At 37.6% G+C, this 27,437-nt stretch overlaps 2 protein-coding genes across 2 annotated transcripts in view; one reads left to right on the forward strand and one right to left on the reverse strand.

The window, feature by feature from the left end:
• Positions 1-15,892, forward strand: part of LOC117423459 (carbonic anhydrase-related protein 10-like) — a 125,963-nt gene extending 110,071 nt beyond the window's left edge. The window contains exons 5-10 of the mRNA XM_034039281.3: positions 6,461-6,646; positions 9,078-9,173; positions 9,572-9,644; positions 12,140-12,294; positions 12,661-12,835; positions 15,051-15,892. Of these exons, the coding sequence (XP_033895172.1) occupies positions 6,461-6,646; positions 9,078-9,173; positions 9,572-9,644; positions 12,140-12,294; positions 12,661-12,835; positions 15,051-15,073 (708 nt within the window). The 3' untranslated portion in view covers positions 15,074-15,892. The remainder of the gene's footprint in view (positions 1-6,460; positions 6,647-9,077; positions 9,174-9,571; positions 9,645-12,139; positions 12,295-12,660; positions 12,836-15,050) is intronic.
• A 13-nt stretch (positions 15,893-15,905) lies between these two features.
• On the reverse strand, positions 15,906-27,024 carry LOC117423458 (large ribosomal subunit protein mL38-like). The gene is made up of 9 exons (XM_034039280.3): positions 26,844-27,024; positions 24,874-25,053; positions 24,580-24,714; positions 23,745-23,953; positions 23,176-23,248; positions 22,306-22,351; positions 21,422-21,580; positions 20,018-20,154; positions 15,906-18,716 (listed from the first exon to the last, which is right to left on the reverse strand). The coding sequence occupies exons 1-9, from the start codon at positions 26,932-26,934 to the stop codon at positions 18,580-18,582; spliced, it is 1,167 nt and encodes a 388-aa protein (XP_033895171.2). The 5' UTR covers positions 26,935-27,024; the 3' UTR covers positions 15,906-18,579.
• Positions 27,025-27,437: the final 413 nt, after the last annotated feature.

Here is a 27,437-nt window from a genome sequence, read left to right on the forward strand (position 1 = left end):
GACGCGGCGTGTTTAAAATGAACATATCTCCTAACGTGATTAAACTTTAATCGCTTACCTTTATTTTGATAGCAAGAATGTTCTTGTCCGTCTTGGGAAACAGGAGTAATCCTTCTTCTAAGTGCACATGGTACGTTTTGGGGTGCATCTGCACCCCTTTCTGTCTTACAAGAAACAAACCTTTTTTTTACATACCACAATCACAGTTCCTGCTTACTGGAAGAATATATTGTTGACAGTTGCAGGAGAGCTGAGGGAGATGTAGAAACGGTGTATCCCTTCTAAAATTATTAATATTTATAGTCATTTTCATGAAACTGTATATGCATGCTTTACAGTATCCTGCTTATTACCTCCTACAGTACATTATTGAAAAAAAAGTTTTAAAAATGGGCGACTTTCATATACTTAGCTACCACTATTGTGTAGCCCCTGCTGACTTGCAGAATCGATGCCTGAGAGAGTCGACAGGCAATTTACAGTAAATGCCCCCACCACCACCTTTTACATTATCTGTTTAAAAAAAACCTGTGAAATCCGGTCACCCTAATTTCTTTTTGAAAGTAAAAAGGAGCACTTTTTACAGTCAGACTTAACAGAATAATAATCTAAAGGAGGTGAGTGGCTTTGTTTCAATATAGTGACTTACATATTGTTTCAATATAGAGAATTGAGCTGCTCAGACTTCCATGAAATTAATTGGAATGTTTCATTTGCCATGTTATTCCCAGAGTAATGGGTCAGGGATGGGGAAGACTGGCATATTAATGATGTTTCTGACTACTCACAGAAGCTTTTTTCATTACATTGGACATACCAAACTCCCTCTCCTGCCTATCCACTTAACTGTCTAATTTAGTCATTTAGCAGATGCTTTTATCCAAAGCAACTTACAGAGACTTGGGGGTGAACTATGCATCAGCAACTGCTGCTACAGTCACTTACAATAGAACCTCCGTTTTATGTCTCATTCGAAGGACGGAGCACAAGAAGGTTAAGTGACTTGCTCATGGTCACACACAGTGAGTCAATGGCTGGGATTGAACTGGGAACTTCCTGGTAACAAGCCCCTATCTTTAACCACTGGACCACCAAGCCTCCTATATGGAACTGATATCCTCATAAGCAACAATGTTGCAGGGGTACCTTTATTCCTCCTATATAAAGCCCTTCATGAATCCATGAAATACATGTTGGCAGTAGGTATTGAAGACTACCATTAAACATAGGTTACGTTTTCAGACAAGCAGAGATATCAAACAAGGCTACAAATTTGATTGAAACTGCTTAGTACACCCGCAATTTTAGGTGATAGATAAATGCTTCTCATATGCTTTACTATATCACCAATATCTGGGTAAGGTCTAAATGGTATCAGTGAAGACTATTATGTTTACATTTAATCTGACCACTCATTGAACCCATTTCTGTGAAGCAAACATGGCAGGGAACATGCAGATGTTAGAGTACATGATTCTTGCTGCAGTAAGGCTTGGCCTCAGCTTTGTAAGTGCAGAACTCTCCTGTCTATGGACGCAGAAGTGACACTCAGTTGACTTATCTTTCTGTGTAAAAACTAGCTTCTGAAAATGAATCAACAAAAAACATTAATTACAACAAGTAGTATTTAATAGCCTGTTAACATGAATAATACATTCAACTTCAGAGATTGTTGTAACAGAATTAGTAATTCCTATTCATCATTAAGTAGACTGTCAGAAAACTTGACAATTCCCTTTTTTTCGTCCAATGGACTGTGCTTTGGACAATTACCGTTTAATAAAACTGCACTTTTAATGAGAGAATTGTACGGGCAGCATTCTGGCACAGTTCAGTTGACAGATGGCAACAGAGGGCAAACAGTCTTACCTCTTTCTGTAATTTTCTCTGAACGTGCTTTTTTAAAAGTCAAATTAGAAATGAAATGCATATGTAACAGTTTTAGTTGTAATTAAGCAATTCATATACAGTATTTTAAATAGATCAATAAAAAAAAAAACCTCTTACGGCACATGATACAGAAAGCACAGCCACACTTCAATCTAGCTATAAAAGAGCTTTAAATGCATTTTTTAAAATGGAGATAGTGGGATGTATCTGTCAAAAACACAGTGTAATATTTAATTTGAGCCTTTTTTTATGGGATTATTTTACAATCTACAAACTAGCTCTGCTATCGTGCAGCATGAACAGATGGTATTTCTGAGAGATTTTTTTTTTTACGAGACTGTGAAAGTTGCCAACATTTCATACCTTCTTGTTAGAACAATTATATTTTGACAAGGTTAACATTCTCAGCGTTCAGATAATAAATAGGATTTTTTTTTTCTATCTTTGTATCTTTATACTAGGGGTGTGCCAAAACAGATGCAGGTTTTGCAGATTTTGAACAGAAAAGTGTAGAATTTTATTTTGCATTCATATTTACAATACAGCACGGTAGGCAGACAGTAAAGAGTGTGCTGCTGGCAGCTGCTGTGTGTCTGCCTAACAAAGCACTTGTCAAACTCAGCAGCACACTTGTTCACTTTTGCAGAGCAACCCAGTTTTAAACTAGCATTTGAGCTTTAAAGTGATTATAGCTAGCCTAATAATTCAATTAATTTGACCTGTTGTGAACTTCCATTCCTTACATAGAAGTTAAATGTGCTGTTTTGAAAGAAACATACATTATAATAAACTTGTTTTATTATTTTACACATGATATCTGGTACTACATTGTGTTGCACTGCGCCTGGAGGCTGAAATTATCCCCAACCATTTCAACAGCTTTGATCCTGTCAACTAGCACCCCCTATTGACTGACATGTGTTCAGCCAGTACCATGCTTCTGACCAAGGTGAAATGACCTAGGAAGTGTATGTGTAACAGATTTCATGCGAAAAAGGCATGAATATTGAACTTTCTATAACCTTTTGTAGTACCAGATGTTATGTATGGCCTACACATGCTTGCTGTTACATGTGTTTATTTCAAAAACTGCATGTTTAACACCTACAGCGTGTAACTATGGCAGTGCAGAAAAGGTTGTTAGCTCTACAGTTACTTCAAACAGCTGAATGTCAGAGGTAAGAGTTCCTCTGTAAGAATACCCTTTGCCTATTGATTTATTGTAGCACGTTGAAAAGATGTGATAATCTTTGCAGATGCATATATAACCGCCTGCACGCTGTTCTCACAGGAGTGGCAATTTTGGATTCACTTGCACTCCACATGGAAATCGCAGGATAAGCAGCTGGGTGGTTAAAGGTATCAAGACAGTAAGTTTAATATTGACCATAAAATACAGCGGGCATGTTTTTTGCTGCTGTTATTTTTTTTATATTTTCAAATATCCTAAACCTTATTTGCTCATTCAGTACCTACTTGTGTTTTTGAAAATGTTGCCTTTTAAATAAAATGTTGCTTGTATAATAAATCTCACAATGACAGGGTTCCAGTTACTGTATCTGTAATGTTAGCGAATTGTGTGATCAATGTTCAGGTTACTATATTATTTATTTATTTATTTATTTATTTATTTATTAGCAGACGCCTTTACCCAGGGTGACTTACAGTTGTATACAAAAAATACATAACAAGAATTACAGTACAATTAAGAGCAAGATATAAAATACAATGACTTCAGTCCAAATAAGAGCAAATACAAAACACAGTACAATTTGATATAGGGGCAGTTCAAGAGCAGGTAACAGTGCTGATAGTTACATCAGGGTTGGATACGAGTGGAAGTGAAATACAAAATACTACAGATTGGGTTAAGTGCAGGATTAAATACTAACTATTCAATTTAACCACACTAACCTGGTACTAATCATGATCAGTAGAGTTGCCCACTGGGAGAGATTTGAAAAAGGTCCTCGCTCTACCTGTCCTCGCTCTGACTGCCACAGCTCAGACTTCCCATGGGCATGTGGCCCTTAGACTGCCACAGCTCAGACTTCCCATGGGCATGTGGCCCTTAGACTGCCACAGCTCAGACTGCCCTTGGACGTGTGGCCCTTAGACTGCCACAGCTCAGACTGCCCTTGGACGTGTGGCCCTTAGACTGCCACAGCTCAGACTGCCCTTGGACGTGTGGCCCTTAGACTGCCACAGCTCAGACTGCCCTTGGACGTGTGGCCCTTAGACTGCCACAGCTCAGACTGCCCTTGGACGTGTGGCCCTTAGACTGCCACAGCTCAGACTGCCCTTGGACGTGTGGCCCTTAGACTGCCACAGCTCAGACTTCCCATGGACGTGTGGCCCTTAGACTGCCACAGCTCAGACTGCCCTTGGACGTGTGGCCCTTAGACTGCCACAGCTCAGACTTCCCATGGACGTGTGGCCCTTAGACTGCCACAGCTCAGACTGCCCTTGGACGTGTGGCCCTTAGACTGCCACAGCTCAGACTTCCCATGGACGTGTGGCCCTTAGACTGCCACAGCTCAGACTGCCCTTGGACGTGTGGCCCTTAGACTGCCACAGCTCAGACTGCCCATGGACATGTGGCCCTTAGACTGCCACAGCTCAGACTGCCCTTGGCGCTTCGAACGGCTGGCGTTCTAAGACGCTGATTGCCAATTTATACTGTCCTGCAGGTCTAGAGCTGGTCCAGTTTACATGCTATCTAAATTCACTTCAATCAACCACAGCTCTGAACACTTTAGAAAATGAATTCCTTCAACCAGCTAATGTAGTTACATCAGCAACAAGCATTCAACTGTACTTACCAAAATCACTAGTTTCTTATTCTGACTGCAAACAAAATCGCTAGTTTCTGATTCTGACTGCAAACTGCAAAACACAATCCAAGCAGGTCAGTTAGGGAATTGTGTGATCGAAGTTCAGCTTACTATATCTGTAATGTTAGGGAATTGTGTGATCAATGTTCAGTTTATTGTATCTCTAATGTTAGGTAATTGTGTGATCAATGTTCAGTTTCTGTTCATGGATTTTATCATTTTTAATAGAATAACTACAGCCTTGTTTACTCAATGAGGTAGAATAAGCTTGCACGCCCCAGACAATTACTCTTTTTAAGCTGAAAATGGATTTGATCATTCGGAGTGTGCAAAGTGCATGTTGCAAACATATGAGCCATGCCCTAATAAAAAAAAACACAAATCTAGTTATTTAATTAAATGTGTAATCGCTTACCTCCAGACTGCCAGGAATGGTATTAAAACTATTCATCATTTTCTAACCCTGAAATGACGAGATTTTTTTGGAAACCAATGCAATTGTTGATATTCACGTGGCATTCAAAAGACTTGCTGTATGATAAAAATGTACTGTTAATGTTACAACAACTACATAAAAATAACTCAGAGTATGTAAGGACTCAAAAGTGTCCTTAAGGTTGTGTTCATGTTGGGTTTGTTACAAAGAGTCTAAGTTTAGTTCCTTTGGGTTAAAGCAATGAGTCGGCTTTGCTTGCTGTTCACACTTACTTGGAAGCAAATGTAGTCAGTTTGTTAGTGTGTGAAATTGAGGTTTTTGATTAATTTGTGTTCAGTGGAGCAATGCTGAGCACTGGAGGAAAGTATAACAGCTTGAAGGAAAGCATTCTCTACCTGAATTTTGGTGTACGACCATATTTTTAAAAGTGTCCCTATTTCTTTTTAACTGTCCATATTGGTCCCTTTGATGTTTTTTTGACCGAACTTCATAATTTTAATTTTTGCAGAATACCAGACACAAGTAGCATGATGCTACCAACCAACTACATAATCTAGCTACAAAGGTCAATGGCTTGTTTCCTGTGTGCAAATAAACTTGAGTTCCCAATGGCTTGTTTCCTGTGTGCAAATAAACTTGAGTTCCCACATTGAAGTGTAGCAAGCCAACCAAACTATTTTTGCCAAGTGAACTGTGTTGTTCACACTACACCCCAGATGAACCGAACCATACTGAGTGAGGAACCAGCCCCACTATCGAACTCAGTGTGAACACAGTGTTGGTCTTGCTTGCACTTGTCCTCCTCTATTCTCTGTCACTGTGATATTTTAGTTCTTCCCTTGAAATATTTATATCCCACAATGATGGAATAAAACTACTGCTTTGATGTACAGGTGCCTGCGGGACAAGCATGTACATCCCATAATAGTACTGTGTTCGGCTGACTGAAGCTGTAATTTGATTGGTAGGACACAAGAGGTATGTAGCTATGTATATTGCAGAAGTTGGGTTTGCCGGTTCCCAGCATCTGTATGATCTTTAGCTACTGTACCACTACATAGATGCTGGCACACACTAATACAGCAAGAGTTAGCTTTCATTATACAAAAATATATTTATGAAGCACTTGTCCTACAGACTACTGAATACCTTGAACACTTGTCCTTCAAATGGAAATGTCAAATATATTGTATTTTACTGTATTGTATGTTCATTGGTTAACAGCTACGGTTTATCTATCTGCAGAACAAGTGTCTCCCCAATTCTCACCAAGCCATATTATGTTTTTCTTTTTACCCAGGTCAGTGGAACAATGTACAACACAGGCCGCCACGTTTCTCTTCGCCTGGATAAGGAACACTTGGTAAACATCTCAGGAGGACCTCTGACATACAGTCACAGATTGGAAGAGATTCGATTACACTTTGGTAGTGAAGACGGCCAGGGATCAGAGCATCTACTAAATGGACAAGCCTTCTCTGGGGAGGTAAGGCTGTAAGGAATGGCACACAGGAAGGCATTAGAAAATGCATTAAAGATGTATTCAACTTTCTAATGGCTTCCATGGTACATTTTGCACAGCATGGAGAATCCACCGTAAATGATAAGGCAGGGAAACGGATATACTTGTATTATGCCCAGCTAGGGATGCATATCACTGGGGACAGGGATAGAGTGGAAACAGCCATGTACAGGATGTAATGATTAGGAACCAGGGCAGCATCTATATAGTTGACTTTTACTTTGAACTATCTGAACAGAACCAAAAGATTTAACAAGAAAAGTGAACCCAGTGCTAATACTACTAGGGCAATAGAGTTAATTGATTTTTAAATGTTTTTTATCACTTTTTTAAGCTGCCTCTGCTTTGCACTGGTCTTTCTTTGCATCTAATTTTGTTTGGGTGCTAATAAATGCAAATAGTGTTATTATTTGTTATATGATAAGGTAGAGAAGCCTGACTTTAGTCTTTTAAGTTTTTGTATTTATTATTTAGTGTATATCACAGTGAATACATCATGCATTTTCAGAAAACCTTGTTAACATAGATGAAGTGGCAGGTACCTTGTATGTACTTTGTGGTATTCAGTTATATAAATATATTCATTAATGTTTTAAAATGTACTTGTGGGGAAAAAGAGAACAGAATAACTTGTTCAATAACATATTGGAGTCTTTCACAGAAAAAAGTTACATAAATTGACTGTTTGTATGTAAAGTAAAACACAATGATACTGATTATAGCTTTTTCACTTATACATTTTACTTCCATCACAACAGATGCCTTTGTTCAAACACACACACACACACACACACACACACACACACACACACACACACACACACACACACACAAACAAACAAGTCTAGTTTTAATAAATAACCACAAGAAAACATGCAGATATAGTTTTTGGTCTCTCATTTGATATCAAGAGAAATGCCTTTATAACCTAGAGATGATGTACATGCAGAACCTGTCAGCTGTCAGATACCAGAAGAACCTGCCATACTGGGAGCATTTTCAACTTTTACCTCAGAGTCAGGAAAATAATTATTGTCATTTTGATGATGCTGCAAGGATACATGCACAGACTGCAGACTGGAAAAATAAAAGTGATGACTGTGCCTTACCTTGACTTTGACACAGTTTAATGAAAAATAAAATAGTTATATATGATCTTAATACCTGAATCTTCTGCTCGCTGAACTACTATTCATCTAGCATTTTGCTTTATTAATTCCCTTTTTAATCATAATTGGGATTTTAATAAGCAAGCATATTAATGAACGTGACATACTAGTTCTCAATAAATTCCTTGTTGCCTTTCATTATGTTTGATGAAAACTGAAGTGCAATCACTTTGCTGGGTGAACTGCTAAAAGGCTTCTATATACAGGTATATATTGCATTGAGTCAGACAGTTGTTAAACCGTTTATGTATTTTAATCCAGTAGAGTTTCAATTTTCTGCACCTCTTATATGCATAATGATGCATTACTGTGCCTTCGGCCATTTTGCAAATCAATATGTTATCTGAGCTACATTTTCATTATTAGAAGCCAGATTGAGTAGGTCGCAATGCATACAACCTCAGGCGGGTGCTGCAGCCACAATCAACCTCCTGCTGAAAGCTCCAGAGGTAAAGCTGAAAAACTTCCATAGTTGACTTACCTATGCTGTGTGAATAAAAGAATATCAAAACAATCAATAATATGTTGAAAAAAAAATGCTGCGATCTGGACAACACAGGATACAGCAAAGGTAAAGTAATGTGTTTCATGTAAACACTGCAGGGGGTTCTGTAACTGTTTAATTGTCCAAAAACAAACTACAGCCTCTGACTGCCACATACCGTACCTAACTTCTTCATCTACATCTTCACGCTACTTCTCCATTAAGATCTGTCCCGTCTTCAGACTGTGTGCAGCTTAGGAGAACTGAAGGTCAGTGAGCGTCCTCTGATCCCATGACCAGCCAATTGCATTTACACCCAGGAGCTCACAGCAGGTGTGAGTGAGCTGTCAGCCCCTGGAGCACAAGGATCTACCCTGCAGGTGTCTGCTTTGAATGTCTGGCCAGTAGGAGTTGCTGTAGCGTGGTGAGGAGAACCTGTCTCTGACAGTTTTGCCTGCCTGACCCGCTGGAGCACCAAAGCCAATGTGGCGCTCCCTATGGAATTCCTAGCGACTTTGTTTTGGACGCACTGTCAGATGAACTAAATGACAAACTATATAAAGAACAGCAACTTTGGCAGCATACACCAAACTCTCTCATCAATTCACTTTGATTGATAAATAAGCATATTTTGTTTTCTGATTTGTTGCAACAAAGTCAAACAGTGTCAGTTACTACAGTGGTACTTTTCTGGGGATTTTCGATAAGAATTGTAACAACATTTTTTTTTTTTTATTTGCAGGTGCAGCTTATTCACTATAACCATGAATTATATATAAATGTCACAGAAGCGGCAAAGAGTCCAAATGGATTGGTGATAGTTTCCATATTTATGAAAGTAAGTGGACAACTTAATACTGTCTTGTTTTTCTATAAAATGTAAATACAAGCATTATGGTAGTTTGCAATGGAGACTGTTCAGTATCCTTTAGTAAAAACAAGCACGTGCATATAGTCCATAGCAAATCAGGTTTGGTCATGTTGGGTGAGACTTGGGGTGTCAGCAGCACCAGCTACTTTGTTAAACCTGTCGAAATATACAAAGTTTGGTACCAACTCCTCAGCTAGTCTTCCTCAGCATATCTGTTATACATTCATGCCACACACTGTATATATAAAGCACCTGATAACTCTTTTCCAAGCCTAAACAATCTTTGATATGTAAATATATGCAAAGCCTAATTCTATGACACCAAGCACTTCTGATTGTTTGTTAATTTATTTTCTCTCTTCTAGGTATCTGAGTCTTCAAATCCATTTCTAAATCGAATGCTAAACAGAGATACCATAACGAGAATAACATACAAAAGTAAGTTTCATTTAAGCCCTGCAACCATTTTCCATCATATATGGTAATTTACTGGTGATTATTACAACCCCATAGCCATGTTTACATTATAACAAAGGCATGCTAATGTTTCTCCATTGGTGCTATGCAATCATTCCACTATATTATGAAGTTCAGTTCCTACGGCCTCTGACCAGAATCTTCATGTTCATATGCAGGTAAGTGCAAAAAACAATATTCCCTAAATTATGCCTTCTTACGTCATAACGTTTTATATATGCAAGTTTTGTTTTTCTTTTGGTGCAAGCACAAATACAACAAAAAACTTGAAACAAAAATATGATTTATGTATTTTTTAAAAATTATGTACTCTATGGGTTATGTAGAGATAAAAAAAAAAAAAAGATTACCAGTACCTTATACTTTGTACATTTTGGGTGCCATTTGCAACAATGTACTTGGCCCTGAATATGCAGATCCACTTGAAGTGAATGAAACAAACTGAATGCTATCACTAATCCTCCATGATGTGCACTTACATACACTACACATGTGTGTCTCAAATATGTAGTTTAGAAAGAAACATATGATATTGCAAACATGTATTTGAATTTTCATAAAACATGCCATCTGGTACTACACTTGGTAAAATAAACTTCTCAGTTTGCTTGCTTTTCCTTTCAGGAAATGTGTCATACTTGCACTTCCTGAGCAGTGTCTTAGCAGTTATCTTACTGGCTGCCAACCATTGCAGTCATTTGGGGAATCACTCTCAAGATGAAAGCAAGGGCTGTACACAGATATTTCTTTAACATAATACGAGATAGTATGTTTTAAAATGAAAATAGTTTTTTTTTTTAAATACACATTTGTAATTGAAATAGTGTATTGTTTTGAAAATGTATAAAATTATTTTGTGGAAAAAAGTGCTTTCTACTCTATCTTCCACTCAAATTCAAAATGTGTTGTCTGGACCTGGCCTCTTTGAAATAATGACTAATAATTGTGTGTCAAGGACCCATTAAATGTGTTTGTATTCGACGCCTGCACATTTGGATTGATTTCTTCTTCAGGAATACAGAAATGAGTGGTACTTAAACTAAAAAAAATCCCTCGTTAAACTCTGAACATAAAATGAAGTATTACACATTTGTGTTTTGAGAGTTCTTTTCTTCATTATTGCAGACATTTGTGAACCTCTCTCTCACTTATGTGAAAAATGTAAAAGGTGATAATTCATTAAGCCAGTCCTTATGATCAGTGTTGGATTAAAACTTTTTTAAAAATTAATTAAACAAAAATATGATTTATCTAGTACTATAAATGAAAGATTTGTTACTTAAAACTAATTGAGGATAAATTATTCACTAAATACTACATTTTAAAAAAAATTGCCTTTCTGTTTTGAGAGAGAAATGTTTGAAGTAATTTCTCCTGGTAACCGTGAATACTTCTATTCTATTTGCATTGAGGAATATTGCTAGAATCAGACCGTCTTTCCCAGGCTTGTACAGAGAAGATGATGTATGCATTCGTTTCTTCCTGATTAGATTACTGTAATGCATTATTTATTGATGTCTATGCTAGTGCTCAACATATTATACTGCTTCTTTTCTATTTACATTTATTTCCAGTTTGTTGTAGAGTAAAATGTAATATACCACTTTTGACTTTTATATTTATTGGATCTCTTGGTTACATAAGTCCCCATGTGACCCCATACAGGACTGCTGAGTCTCCCAGTGTGACAGCTTTCTGGTATTATGCTCCCAAACCTTGAAAATCAGCCTTGTGGATTGCAAATGTGGTATTGATTTTTAAGAAGGAAGACTGGGTGGAACCCAGGAACTCCATAACATGTAAAAATCATGGAAGCAATCTTAAGATGGTGAACTTGAAGATTATGTACATAGTAACAACACTATAGGAGACAGTCAATGTGGAATCAGAAAAGGAAGATCCTGTCAAACAAGCCTCTTAGATTCCTTTGAAGAAGGATGGATGTAAAAAGGGCCTGACTTAATATACTTAATATACACTACTCAAAAAAAGCAAAAAAAATAACACAAATAACATTAAAAAGTTATTAAGCATTTGCTAGGTAGACCTTTTACATGTTCTTTAATTAATTGTGACAACTGTTGAGATGCATTTTGCACCAGCTTCCCCCCTAAAAGCAGGTGCCCCCATTGAGACGTCAGTTTGGATTACTAGTTGAGTGGCTGCTCAGGTGATAAGATCGTTTGTTGGTGATGGTTTGGGAGTCATGACTTCGAATGATACCAGGTGGTGGCAGACAAAGATTCCTGACTGAAGACCAGACTTTCAGAGCTGTTCAAGTGCTGAAACTGGGGATACACAAAGACTCCTATCTGATTAATTTGGTGTGACCAGTTCTGTTGTTTCCAGAAACATTTCTTCACTATTAAATGCAATGCTTATTTATTATTATTATTATTATTATTATTATTATTATTATTATTATTATTATTATTATTATTATTATTTTTCTTTAGATGATGCATATTTACTACAGGGATTAAATATAGAAGAACTCTATCCAGAAACATCTAGTTTTATTACCTATGATGGATCGATGACGATTCCACCTTGCTTCGAAACTGCAACCTGGATCCTAATGAACAAGCCAGTCTATATAACAAGGATGCAGGTAGTCCTTTAAAACATGTTTACACTCGACTATATTTGATAAGGTGATGTGTTTTTTCAATAAAGTCATCCCAGTTAGACATATTTATATACACCTCTTTGAGACCCAGGCAGGGCATAAATGAATATCCTGATAACTGATGTCAATGTGATAAACCATCAGAAACGTCCTGGTATGCCTGCCTGCATCAGTTGGAAATTGTGCTGCAGTAAGCATTTGTGTGGTACTTGTAGAAACAAAAAAATAACTTAAGAGAGTGATCCATTGGATGAAAGTTCTATTTAGCTACTTGTACTTTTAGCTATTTATTACTTAATAACATATTCTCCTGGTTATGTTTTTGCGTGTGTGTGTGTGTGTGTGCAGATGCATTCTTTAAGACTTCTAAGTCAAAATCAGCCATCACAGATATTTCTCAGCATGAGTGATAACTTCAGACCAGCCCAGCCTCTCAACAACCGTTGCATTCGCACCAACATCAACTTCAGCGTGCAAGGAAAAGACTGCCCCAATAACAGAGCACAGAAGCTGCAGTATCGAGGTAAATTACATTGTTTCATTCTTCCAAGCTATTACTGTCAATGTAAACACACTCCACATAAAACAAACCTAACTGAAGAGGAAGAATGCAGCTCATGATGGGGGTAAATTAAATAATAAAGACATGGTCATCTTTATTTTCCTGCATGTATTTAATCAGATATCCATACATAAAAGATTCCCTTTTGAATGTTCATGGAACACAGAAATACGGAACTAATGCAGATATATATTTGAATTGAATAGCCATGCACATGTGATTTATAAGACAGATTCAAGTAAGCACCAGTTTATTTATTTTATTTTTTTAACAATTATTTTTATTAATTCACGATTTTTCTCCCAATGTTCGAATGTCCCATTATTATTCAACCTGGCTCACCACTGCAACCCCCGGATAAACTCGGGAGAGACAGAAATGAGCACAGGCATCCTCCAAAATGAGTGCTGTCAGCCATCCACATTTCTTCGCTCTGCAAGCCCGCCATGCAACCATCTCGGAACTTACAGCGTTGGAGGACCATGCAGTTCTGAATTGCATACAGGCAGGCCTGCAGGAGCCCAGCCAGCCACAGTGGTCGCTGGTGTGCCAAGGACTCCGCAGCTGACCTAACCCCTCCTTGCCCAGGCAGCGCTTGGCCAATTGTGTGCCACACCCTGGGAACTCCCGTCCATGGTCGGCAGTGGCATAGCTAGGATTCAAACCAGCAATCTCCAAGCTATAGGGTGTATCCTGCACTCCGGGCGGAGTGCCTTTACCAGATGCACCACAGCAAGAGTTTCTTCATCATTAAAACATACGATATTTAGGGGAAACTAAATGAATGTTCATGGAGTACTATGGTTATTGTAAAGAAGTGAAGTAAGCAAAACACTCCATGTACAGTCATTTACTATTTTGTTTAAAATATATGGAGAATAAAGTATGTTAAACCAGTAAAAAAAAAAAAGTTATTAACTTTGTAGCACGGAATACGAAAAAGTTAGTCAACATCTTTCAAAACTTGTTTAAATATACCACATTGCAGCTACAAGTCTGCTGCTCACTCAGATTGGCAAGGGTGAGGGGATGTGTAGCCATTGGCTGCTTTTCCCACCCCCAACCCCCAACCCCCAACCCCCAACCCCCTCCCTGAAGAAGGGCAGCAGTGTGGAGTAGTGGTTAGGGCTCTGGACTCTTGACCGGAGGGTTGTGGGTTCAATCCCGGGTTGGGGGACACTGCTGCTGTACCCTTGAGCAAGGTACTTTACCTAGATTGCTCCAGTAAAAACCCAACTGTATAAATGGGTAATTATATGTAAAAATAATGTGATATCTTGTAAGAATTGTAAGTCATCCTGGATAAGGGCGTCTGCTAAGAAATAAATAATAATAATAATAATAATGAAGAGAATTACAGAGTTGATTGCCTACCACTATAAATCATAAACACACACCAAATGTCTGTGGAACAAATACCTGCTCTTGAAGAGCATGAGCTTGCCATTCCTAGATTTATTGGGGTTTAGACAAGTTTCACAGTAATGTCATATCTTTAAAAGAAACGTGCAACAAAATAGTTAGGTATATTGCATATCCAGTGTACACAAAACACAAAGTACCATTGTCCCTGCAAAACCACAAAAGGACTGAAATAGAAAGTTAAAATTCTTGATTTCACACAGGAAAAAAAAGGCCTGAGCACTGTGTATCCTGATACCAGTTTCAAGTGGTGTGCTTGACTGACTGTTACTTATTATACAAAATGTGGTTTATGGTTCATAGTTTTCCAGAAATACTTTATTGTACGGTTGTTGTGTATCATTTGCTTTACATAAGCCATCCACCAATATAGTTATTCTAGTATTTTCTAGGATCCAGCTCTGGAGGGTGTTACTATATATTCTTTTAGGAGTGGGTTTTTTAATATTACATTTCGGTGTTATTGGGACAAAAGACTTGGCTTGTTTTAGTAATTGACCATTTCTTTTGTCCAGTTAGTTTTTCCTACCTTTGTTTTTTTAAGGAAATTCTTCCTTTATATAACATATCACAGCAAATAAACTGAGCAAATTCCATACATATTAAAAGGTCAGATTAAAAAAAATAATGAGTATTAGTTCACAAATTTACAATAAAGAAGCAAAACCACCTTGGGCCCTCAGGGGTTGAATTATATAGTTTCTTGGTTGGAACTGCTATTAATTACAGCCTTTCTCTTGTGTTTGTTTTGCAGTGAATGAATGGCTCCTAAAATAAGGACATCACAGGAAGCTTTAAAACCACCTTCTGCAGCTTTACAAAATCAGGACTGCATCTTCACCTTTCTAATGGGATTTGACTTAATGTATTGTTAAGAGGGAGAACCAATTTCCTGTTGTGTAAGAACTTTTAAATAAAAACTCCTCATACTTATTAAACTTTTGATACCTAACATTTGGGGGGGGGGGGGGGGGGGGGGAGACTAATGGAGTATTTGTTTCATTGCCTCATCATCAATGAAAAAAATTACTTCCACGCCTTTGTACATACGGACACCTTGCTTTACAAAATAACATTACTGGATTTGTGTTCTTGGTGCCAGTCGGTGCTTTGAAAGCAAAATGCTACATTCTCCTCATTGGACAAAAAACGGCATGCAGACCTAGATGAAAAGGGAATTATCATACATCCATTTCAGAAAAAAAGGTAAAAGTTGAACATGAATGTTGGTCTTGTAAATATTGTTAGTACTGCTGAAAATGAAAGCAATGGAGTATGCTCTGCTTGAGTTCTGGAGATATTTGAGCTGATGCCTTTCTTCTGTTTTATTGTTTACAATGGTCATACACTGTGTTTTGGTTAATGTTAACAGCCCAATAAATGTGTTTTGAAAGTTAATTTAGTATATATGTTTGATTATCTCTTTCTTGAACTGTATGTCACTAGTATGTTAAGTTTCCTAACATGAGTAATCAGCAGTGTAGCTTTACATGTCATTAGGGATAAGAAATCTATTAGGGCAATTCTTTTGTATTAGTTATTGCTGAGAGCCAACATACATTTCTGTGGACGACTGAAGAAAAAGTGGGAGATAAAAGCTGCTAGCAAATCAGGAGCAACTGACATTCCCTTTAAGAAAACGACAGCCTTAGCGACTGTCACTATGTTCTTAAAGAAATGTGCTCTTTATTATATATCACAAATGTTTACATGAATTGAATGTTTTATTGCATATGTGATTGCTGTGTTTTGTTATATTTTTAAACATTCATTCATTTTCTAATACATAGGTCCAGCCATTCACACACATTTGAATTTAAATATACGGCCTATAAAAAAAAAAAGGTACCTGTGTAGAAAAACATGAACAATTTGTTGGTTTTGACATGGCATGTTGGCATGTACGTTAGGTCAGAACATATTTTTGTGTTCTTGTTACCAAGGGTTGTTAATTCCAAAGATGAACTTCTTTTAGCTGGTTGGTTTGTTTAACTTTTCACAATATCACTAAAGTTTTACACGGGTATAAATCACATCACTCCCGTACAGCTTTCAGGAAGTCTCCAGCATGACACTGTACAGCAGTATGACATAGGCCTTCCAGCTTCATACATGTTAGTGGTGCTCTGACAATGTATTCTTACATAATATAAAGCCCCTACTTCCTACCTGTGTGAAATAACGCATTCCAGATCATCATAGTTTTAGAAACATACACAGATATTCCGAAGGCCCTCCACCCCCACCATAGTAAATGAATACAATTAAAACATTTTAATGGCAGCCAAAAATGGACCTCTCAAACCCATTGATTACTCGCTCGCATGCCCGGAGCAGACGGAAGACCACCACCCATCATGAGATTGCACAATTACAGGGATAGGCAAACCGTACTTGAAGAAGGGCAACCTGAATGTCAGCGGGAAGAAGGTAATGTTCTTCGAGGATTTCTCATTTGCAGTTCAGAAACAGTGCCTGGAGTATGATTCAATATGCAAGCAACTACAAGCTGACAACATACAGTTCACTTTGCTGTCTCTTGCAACACTCCAAATCTTTCAGGAAGGAAAACCAAGATTATTAAAAACTCACGCTTCTAGATCTAATGCGTGAAACTTTTTTCAATAACTAAAGTTATGCACTACCATTTCATATTGATAAACACAACTATCCTTGTTGTTCTGAATAATAGCAGGCTCATTATAGATTGAAGTCAATTTTAATTATTCTTTAATTAAATAGTGGGGCGATCAGGGAGTGACAAAGTCTTAATTTCCCACGATGTGCAAAGTACAGCTGCCCACATGTTCTATTGTGGGCTCACTTGCTTTGTCACATACTCTGGTTGATTGTATCTATTCTTCCATGTGGTAAATACTTTCTAAATAGGAATATTGAAGAGGTGGGCAGTCATCAGTTCAATGTACTTTAACAACATATGCTGGATTGGTTTTCAAAGAGATCAGTGTGCTACCTGCACTATATTTCCTCTTGTTTGATCATGGCTGATACTGTGCCTCTAATTCCAAAGTCTGCAAACCCCTACCAATTGGTTGGTAAGAAAATGTACAACTAAGTTCATGATTAATTTTCATTCAGGAAGTTCTGATCACGCTGATGGGTTCAATAGTTAATCTACTCAAGCATGTAGCAGCACTACTAGAAATACACCAAGTAATAATTTAGAAAAACATCTCGTCAGTATGTGTATGTGTCAGAAATAGGGCTTTCATTTTCGTTTTTTATTTTTGAGCTGACACCATTCAATTAAACTGTTGATTGTGAAACAAGTTCACTTTATTTTTTTCTCCTGTAAATTGATTGAGACTATGATTCTGTCTGTCTATTCTTTTATTCAAACCAAGCACAAAGAACAAGTGAAGTCAAATTGATTTAATTAAATCGTAATTAAGAGGAAACTATTAAATGCAAAACAGGTTATAACATTTTTGCAAGGAGTCATTAAGATTTTAAATCCGGGAAAAGCAATTAACTCACCTTTTTATTATTTTGTTTTACATTATTAGTGAAACATAATCATAGTCTCATTCAAGTTCCGGGAGACAAAAACAAAAGTGATCTTGTTTTACAATGAACGCTTTTCCAAGAGTTTAATTAAGAAACGGAGTCGGCTCAAAATATCTTTAAAAGAACATCACGTGACCGAAAATAAAAATTGAAAACAAATAGCCCTAGTTATAAGGTAAGCTCTGTGTTTTTGGTGAGATTTTTGTTGTTTTTGTTGGTGCTGGCTCCACACCCAGGTGACCCAATGACAATTGTTTTACATTTGAGGAACCTGCACTTATAACCTACCTCTTTATTGCACAAAAAGGTGGTATATGTAGAGTAAGAATTAAAACTATTTGAATTAAGTAAAGGTGTAAGCAAATGGGCAGAGACAAGGTGGCTACTGGTGATGGAAACTTAAGTATGCTAGGAATTGAAATGACCATGCATTATTTATGGAGTGTGGTCATTGGATGTTGCACTGAGATTATTGTATGCCGTTTGAAATTGTGAGGTTGTGAATTGTCACAAAACTGGAGTTAGTTTGATGTTGAAATCAGAGCAGCTCATTTTGTATAGTAATTAATGTGTGGTTTGGAAGTTATCAGTTAGTCTGGAGAGTTCTTCAATGGGACTTGCATATAAAAACATGTATAAAGACTGCTTGTGGAATTTTCTCTAAAATGTATTACTTTGTAGTACTGCTATATCTAGCAATGTCCAGTAGAATCACGGTGTAACACCCAAAACCAGTCCTGAGCTCCGTGCTCAGATTAATAGATGCCGTATATGGTTTCCTGGCTGTCCCTGTACCTGTCCAGGTACCTCACTGGCTCGCCATGTGGGTATTTCTTCTGTGGCGGGTGATACACTGGAGGCCTATCATATTCAAATACTGGTTCCTTCATATCTGTAGAAGAAAAAACTAGTTTAAAATAGGGAGGTCAAATTCAACAATTTATGTTGGGTGTCAGAGAGGAAACTATTGTTATTTAAAAAAAAAAAAAAAAAAATCTTAACATTACAAAAAAATACATCCTTTAAAAACAAGTATTTACCATTATTTCATTTTTCAGGAATCTGACAAAAACATACATGATTTAAAATGTAAACTGCCCTGAAAAGTTAAAAACTTAGCAGTAGCGACTCTGGTGCTAAACGTTGCTGCTGTGAGCTTCAATAAGCGACAGTTGAGCTGATAGTGGACACCAACAAACTTATACCTGTTGATGACACAGCAGGCACTTACTATCTGATATACGGCCATTGGAGCTGGAAGCCGATTGGCTAAATGCATCTCTATTTAGATCACTGCTTCATCATTTACATAACTGGCCTACATATGGAACCAAGGTCTCTGTCTATGTATATTTTTTTATATTAAAAGGATGAGTTACTTTTAATCCAGTGGCTATCTGTGCTCTAATTGGCTTTGCATGTTGTATTAATGCAGACCTATATACATAGTAATTGTATCAGGTATTATTATTATTATTATTTATTTCTTAGCAGACGCCCTTATCCAGGGCGACTTACAATTGTTACAAGATATCACATTATTTTTACATACAATTACATTATTTTTTACGCATTATTTTTACATATAATTACCCATTTATACAGTTGGGTTTTTACTGGAGCAACCTAGGGAAAGTACCTTGCTCAAGGGTACAGCAGCAGTGTCCCCCACCTGGGATCGAACCCACGATCCTCCGGTCAAGAGTCCAGAGCCCTAACCACTACTCCACACTGCTGCCCAAAACACAGTAAACACAGAACACAGGCCAGCACAATTTACATGTATCGTACGTGAGGATTCTTTTAGCTTGTTACATGTACTAGAAGTGCACAGCTGTAATTGTTCTGCATTTTATTATACTTCCTTCATACAATGCAGAATTCAGCTGAAGACAAGCAGTGCTTCAGTGTAATGTAGGGAGAATTACTATGAAGGAGCAGTGGGATTGTCTTAAGTTCAAACTGCATCAAGGACTAAAGCAATCAGAGCAATAGAAAACTTGCATGCAACAAAGGTAAAAACGTTCTGTTCAACATCCAGACCTATACACATTATCTAATCACTTTTAATTTTAATACATTTAGTTTTATTTCATTTAATGAAGATTATTATGTGGCCAGGTCTATGGTATTTAATTGTGCCTTGGTACAGCTCCCTCCATCTATGGGAATTATAAGCCATAGCGTTCTTACTGAGCAGATGGTGAAAGGTGTGCGTGACTGAATCGTCCCACTGGCTCTGAAAGAAGGCCAATCCTGCTGGAGTCATGTAGTCCTGGTGCTTTCTGTAGAAATCAAATGTCTGAAACGTCCTGGATTCCAAACTGTGACTGCAAAGAAGTAAAACATTACATTAAAAAACATTCACTCCACCTGGGGATACCAATGCAAATATGCTTACTTAAATACAGGCAATATATAGAGAAACTGTTAGACTTTGAAAAATACAAAATACAGGTCAGGCTGTCAACTGCACTCTGAACAAAAAGGGCTTAGAAGAGGGTATTTAGAACAGTCTGTGCTCAATGCAGACACCCCGATTGCCAAAAACAGCAAAACACCCCAATTAATTCAATACATTTAGATGGAAACCTGAACATTGTTAAAAGGGACTTTAAAAGGAACTATATTAACCTGGATCACCACTGAAGAAAAGAAAAGTTAATAAAAATTGGAGAATTAATTACAAACTGATTTGGCCTGCCAGACTGGTCATATCAATGCGCAGCACAGTTTCATTAAACAGGCCTGCAAGGACAACGCCCAACAAAGACATCACACAATGGATCAATGCGGCTAAACAAATCGAGTATTCTCCATTACAATAAAAGCATAAAGAAGAGTTACAGAAAACATACTTGGGGAATGTAATAAATGTATCGTGCAGAAGTGTTGATACTTGTGAAATGTAAAAGGGATGTATTAAGACATTGTTTCGTTTAACAAAGAGGGGCTGAAATAATATTGTGTGAATAATTCAACAAGTATACAGAGGAAACACATTATCCCAAACACTGAATACTGTTAGATATTTATAAATACTGGAACTGAATCTACACCAAAAAAAGCGCTGTCTGCCACCTTCAGTCAATTAAATATTGTGCGGTGAGTTAGTTGAAGTCTTTCAAGCTGACTGGAAACTCAATTATTCAATAATTAAATTTGGAAAAATCTCCTCCATTTGAAGACCTGGCATGGGATGACATAATTGTCCAATGACCTGTGATAGCAGACCTCATCTGTCTGTTTAGCATCTGGAAAACCTTTGAAAGCCAGCATCTCCTGGGACACTTAGGCACCAGCAGGATTTTTTGGATGTGTATAATAGGCATGTAGGCCACTGGTAGCTGGTGCATCTATTCATAGTGAGTGTCAGTCTCACACCTAATAATTTTATGTTGTGATCATAATACTACATTTACAATATAGCTAATGCTGATTTAGAAAAGAGAGAGTACATCAACAATAAGGCATGTGATTATTGATTATTTTGGATTTAATATAATTTTGTATTTTGTATTGTGGCGAATGACTGCAAGTATGTCAGAAACATACTTATCCGCCACTGAAAGCACTGACAAACACAAAGTTCCTTACCAGGGTGAAGGTAAACAGTCCTCAGTAAAATCAATTGGCCGCTCCTGCTTAAATAGGATGAATATAAACCTGTGGTATCCGGTTCCTTTTGCTGGAAACGGTGGGAAATAGCGACAGATCTGCTCTCCAGACTGCACTGCATTCCCAGGAATGTTTCCACTGTGGAGAGGGGGTCAAAGGTCATCAAAAGACACCACATTGTGGCCTTGGAGAGTCAAGCCAACAGCATCCAGACTAAGGGCTTAAAAAGGAATGGTTTCTGAAGATGAACTGTATTAATCAGGGGTTCAAATAATAATCACTGGTCAGAATTGATTTGGTCCACATTGAGATTAATATAAAATAACAAGACAGAATTGCCAAGTCTAACAATCGTACTTCTGAAAGAAAAACATTCTAATGCGAATGTGTTTGTATGAATGAATTTGTTTTGCAGTGGTGCTGGCAGGGCATATGAAAACAACAGTAGGTTTTCACAAGGGATGCGATAGGACTAGGTGTATGATTGAAAACTTATTTAAGTTTCAAACTCTCTCTTGCACATCTCTGAACCTGTCTGCCTTGTTCAGGACTGATAGCCACTTGCTGAGCTGTGGTTGCTAGGCAATCATGGAATGTTATGGGGACTTTCTTTGGTAGAACATTAAAAGTCATCCTTCGAATACAATTCAAATCCAAATATCATTGTTCTTACTAGAATGAGGATTGTTCATTTCTTTCAACAATTCGTAGTCCGCATTGCCAGACACAATCTACGTTATGAAGTCCGTACGCGGACTACTTATTCGAACCTCTGGTAATAATATCCAAAAACCCAAAAGTTGCATCTTTTCAATGAGTGAAAGACACCATCGTCTCACTTGCACAAATGACTCAATACTTACACAATCCAGTGGACATATTCTGAGTCATTGTCTCTCAAATGTCCATCTGTTAAAAAGATGAAAAGGCATATATTTGCAGTAAGACTACAAAATAGTGTTCCACAGTGAAATATTTTGTTAGTGAGTTTGCATTTCGGGCAAATTGAAAAATTGAAAAAAGGCACATTTATTTAAAAGTGCTGTTACTTATTTTTAATTAAACAAATGGCTATGTTAAACTTTCAATGCTTTCCAAGATACTTTTCTTTGAACACCATCATGAATTCTATTTATATAACAGCCCAATTTTCTTTTCTTTTTATGACTGCCACTCAACATTACCATAAAATGACACCCACTGGCATGGTATTTAGAAGTGTGTTGTAAACCCATGTCATAATTAAAAAGGAGGGGGTCAAGTACATTTGTTTCAGGAATAATAGTGCTACAATAATAACGTGCTAAGTTTATTTTCCTTGTAAATGTAGCAATTGTGCATCAATGAATTACAATACTTTCTTGGAACAGTTTGATAAGCAATGCAAAGGGGAGCATCTCACGATACACCAGACCCTTAAAACAATTTATTTTGTATAAGTAGAGAAAGGTTCTATGTTTTTATTTTACTATGGGCAGTGATGCGGTTTCTTATGAATGAAGGGGAGCGCTGCTGATTGGATCAATTAGAAACCACAATGCAGCAGAGCACAATGACATTGACATCCAGCTACCAAAGCAGCCAGAGGCTCAGCTTGTGCAAGCATGCCTGTGCTGTAGAAATCTGAAGCGGCAACATATTTTTTGTCAGGTTCAGGTTTTAGACATACTTGCGTCTTTACTATATCTCTGCTCAGGGTATTAAGAATTCAGTATTATCAGTGCTGCACCTACCTGGGTTTGTGAGCAACAGGGTCCACAAGGAACTCTCCTCAGCCTCAAAGGTTACTTCTGGTTGTGATGTGGCCTAAGATAAAACACAATTAGAGTATCTGATTCAGCGTCAGCAGCGTGAATTTATATATTCCATTCATAATTGTGATTTATACAGTATATTGGCTGGTCTGACTTCTTTCTCGTTGTGAAAATTGACTGGTACATAATTGTTTATGTGGCTATCCTTGGCAAAGTCCCAAATTATCCCAATGAATTGTTAATTACGCTATTAATTAAAAAATAATAATAATAAAAATAATAATAATAATAATAATAATAATAACAACACAAAATCCTATATATTTTTAAATGTCTGGTGCTTTATTTGTATATGTACCTACTGTAGTGCAATGCATAAGCACCCACTTTGGGTATAATAGAGATAAATTCAAATAAAGTTGTAATAAACCCGTGAAGCAGAGGGGGGGGGGGGGGGGGATAGCGTGAATATTATTTTTCTTCTGGAAGTCGAATATAGAACACAGGACTGCTGAGCCCCCCCCACACTCCTGCCCACTCTGTCATACCTCAGAGGGGGTAACCACATTCCCACGATGCACTGGCAGGCTGTGCTCCTCATCTAGGCTGTACTGAACCCGCAGTACAATCTGTGGGACGAAGGTGGCGCCGTGGAACAGGTCTCTATACACCCCGTAATGCTCTGCCACCTTCTGTACATGATAGGGACCACTGGTTCTCTCCCATTCAGCCTTCACTTCATCCAAGGGTATCGACACTGAAACACAAAGCAGCTTAAAGTAATTGTAATACCTCCATTAATTCTCTGCGCCAGTTTTGAAAAAACATGTACTTTCATTTTAGAACATGAGATACCTGCCTACTTTTGGCCAGTCTTGCCCTTCCTGGGCCATTTCACTGGTTTCTTTCCTGTCAATAACCAATCAGCTGCTTCCCCTATTGACTGACATGCCTTCAGCCAGTAACATGCTTTGACCCAGAAGAGACTACTGGGGTAAAATGACCAAGGAGGTAATATAATGTGTGTGAGACATTTATGTTGAATTTTGAGACAAAAACAAATCTCTGGAGGTGGTGGGAGGGGGTGCATATCTACATTTACTGGCTTTTTTTCCTGACATACAAATTTAAGACAAGCTAGAAAACAAAGCAAGTTAACACTCATGTTAAAAAAAAACAAAAACACAAATAATGGGAAATGTAAAAATAAATTATTAATAATAATAAATTATTAATAATAATAATAATAATAATAATAATAATAATAATAATAATAATCTTTAACACACACTTGCAATACTGATAGTCTGGCTATGTGCACTTCTTCCGAGATCTCTATTGTGGATTCTGCTCCCATGAGTACATTCTTGCTGATTAACGTACGTGTGCGAAGGCGTGTGGCCCTCTCCAGCTCGCTGTTCTCGTGGTTCTCTCTCATCACCATCTTCCTCTCTTTCACTTCCTTGCTTCGGGGAGCCCGCTTGTTGGGCAGGCCGATGTCAATCCTCTCACTCTTCTCTGGATAAAAAAATGAGAACGTGTCATACAGTCATTCAAACCACTTCTCCACTAGCAACAGCACCAGGATACAATAATTCTGGAGGGACCCCCCACCATGTAAATCCACCCCCCCCCCCCCACACACACACACACACACACACTGTACTGCAGACTCACCCTCATCCTGACTGAGATATTGTCTGTAGGTTTTCCACCAGTGCACTTTCCTGCTCTCCTCCTCTGCCACCTTCAGATAGCGAGTGTAGCTGCGGTATTTCTCCAAGTCATCAAGGTTTTTCACATCAATGTCCATGTTGGGCATCAGCCCCAGCGGGGCTACCCTTCTGCAACATGTAGCTAAAATTAAACACAAAAACATGTATTAAATAAAATGATCATCCACACCAGTGGTACATTATCACCAACCCATCTATGTGCGGCAAAGCCTGAGCAAGTGACGTAGTTTGGTCAGGTCTGCAACAATGACACATATCCATGGATACTGCAGTGATGAAAAACATACTTAGGAAAGTACAAAATTGGATGTTGTTATTGCTATTATAAACATGATTACAAACAGAAATACATGTACACCCTTTGGAAGCCTGATTCAAAACTGATACTGCTTAATTATAAAATTAATAATAATAATGAAGGTCCTCCGACCTCACAACCAAACCAATTGACTTTTGGCACCGAGAAGCTCAGGAAGCTATTGGCCTCTGGTGACCAGCCCTGCAGGTGTCCTCTTGAGTATGTGCACAACAGTCACCGTGCTGTGGAATCCCTAGTGAAGACCAGCAAAGTCCACAGGCCTGACTGTACCACTCACCCTGCACACCACATGGAAAGTACTCTGAACTGTTTGAAAAGCAAAGCAACTTATGCAAGTTGCTGGACCTTCAAATTTCTCTTGCACTTACTATTCTGGAGTTCCACTGTTACCTGTAGTGTCCCTTGAGGGGACTTTGCTCTAAAAATCCAACACGGTCAGATTCTGTCAGTTAATGTATTGTCGGTTGTTATCAAAAACAAAATAACTCCAGGAGACATAAAGGGAGACAGCATGTGTATTAAATGGTTTTTACACAGCTGCAGATAGCATCCAATAAGCCAGACACAACTAATTCCAGCTGTTCTGTGAACTACGTACAGATTAAATGGTTGCATTTAATTTAAATAAGGTCATCTAGTGCATATTCTTGATAAAAGAACCATCAATTATGAAGCACGCAAAAACAAATACACACTACGGAATGCATACTAATGTCAAGCATTAGAATGAAAATAAGCATTTTAAAGAATATGCAATTCAAATGTTTTATAAGTTGCAAGACTGCACAATTTAATGCAGTTTTGAAACAGAAAAAAACTCTTAATCTATACATTAAGAATAAGCATTTTTTCACTGGCAAAATGAAACCGATTTCAAAATGTGCAATCAAAGAAAAAAAAAATATGAAAGCGTATTTACTTGCATTACATCAATTGTATACATACTGTAAATTGGAAAATATATCTACGATACATTTATTTAACACAAAGAAAATACGGCATTTAATAGAATCAGTCGTTAAACAGCTATTTACGCATTGCATTCACGGATACTGCAGGCATATTAATACGATTGATTTATACACTATACATTCCGATATAATTCGAAACACATTAACTACATTTGTCAGGGCACACAACTACTAACAGTTTGGTGAAAATCGAATCTTTTAACAAATAAATCACTGGTTTCGAATACGGTGCTATTGAAAATCACAAGATTTTACATAGACCTTTATATAATACGGAGACGATACAAGGATTCCAAAACTTATGTTATAAAAAAGTTCGAGTAAATTAACTAACCTATGATTAATTAAAACCCGCAACTAGTGAATACAATTATATATGTTTTATTTAAAAGTGTATACTCTAAAATCTTCCATATCTTCTTGTTTTATTATTGCAGCTGTGCACATACGCCCAAATCATCCTCGTCCTACCCCAATGCACGGACAGTGGCAGCAATTACTACTGTGTACATGTTTTACATGGTGTTATTACCTAAGTGTCCCTATAATGCTGCCTTGCTCTAATAATTTTCAGCCCGTCTCGTCTAACTAATTTCCCTGGTTTTGAAACCCTTACTATACCTGAAGTGCTGAGTCCTCGAGATATCCCCCAAGTTACCCGAAATTCTGACCCGACCCGCAAAGTTACTCGCCGTATCAAGGGCGCCGCCATCTTTCCAATGACTCGCAGTCTTCTGTCATCAACAAACGACGGACCACGCTGTCAAATATACCGTAATATAAAGAATATAAGCGCATTTGACTAGGAGGGGGGCGGGCTCCATTGTATAACTGCAGGCCAGAGATGTGCTCTACTGTGAGAGGACAGTCTCTGTGGGAGGCCTTGCGTGCGCAGCTTTAAAATACGTCATCACAGTTGGCTCCACCCCTGTCACGTGACAATTGACACTGACGGCGTACATCTCTATCACGTGGTAATTGAAAATTGAAAATTGAAAATTGAAAATTACAAATGATAATTCTCTTAACGATTGGGTCCGTGTAACGCTTATGATCACTTCAATTTTTTTTTAATCGTGTTCTTAAATTGAAAAAAATATATTGTTTTTAAATGTTTGTCTTTGTTTCTTGTGTTTTTATTTATGTTTTTTTATTCTGACCTAAAACTTATATTATTTATTTATTAGTGTATTTTATAGGGTTGTAAGTGCTTAG

Source organism: Acipenser ruthenus, chromosome 17 (genome assembly GCF_902713425.1).
Source record: "Acipenser ruthenus chromosome 17, fAciRut3.2 maternal haplotype, whole genome shotgun sequence".
Taxonomy (NCBI): domain Eukaryota; kingdom Metazoa; phylum Chordata; class Actinopteri; order Acipenseriformes; family Acipenseridae; genus Acipenser; species Acipenser ruthenus.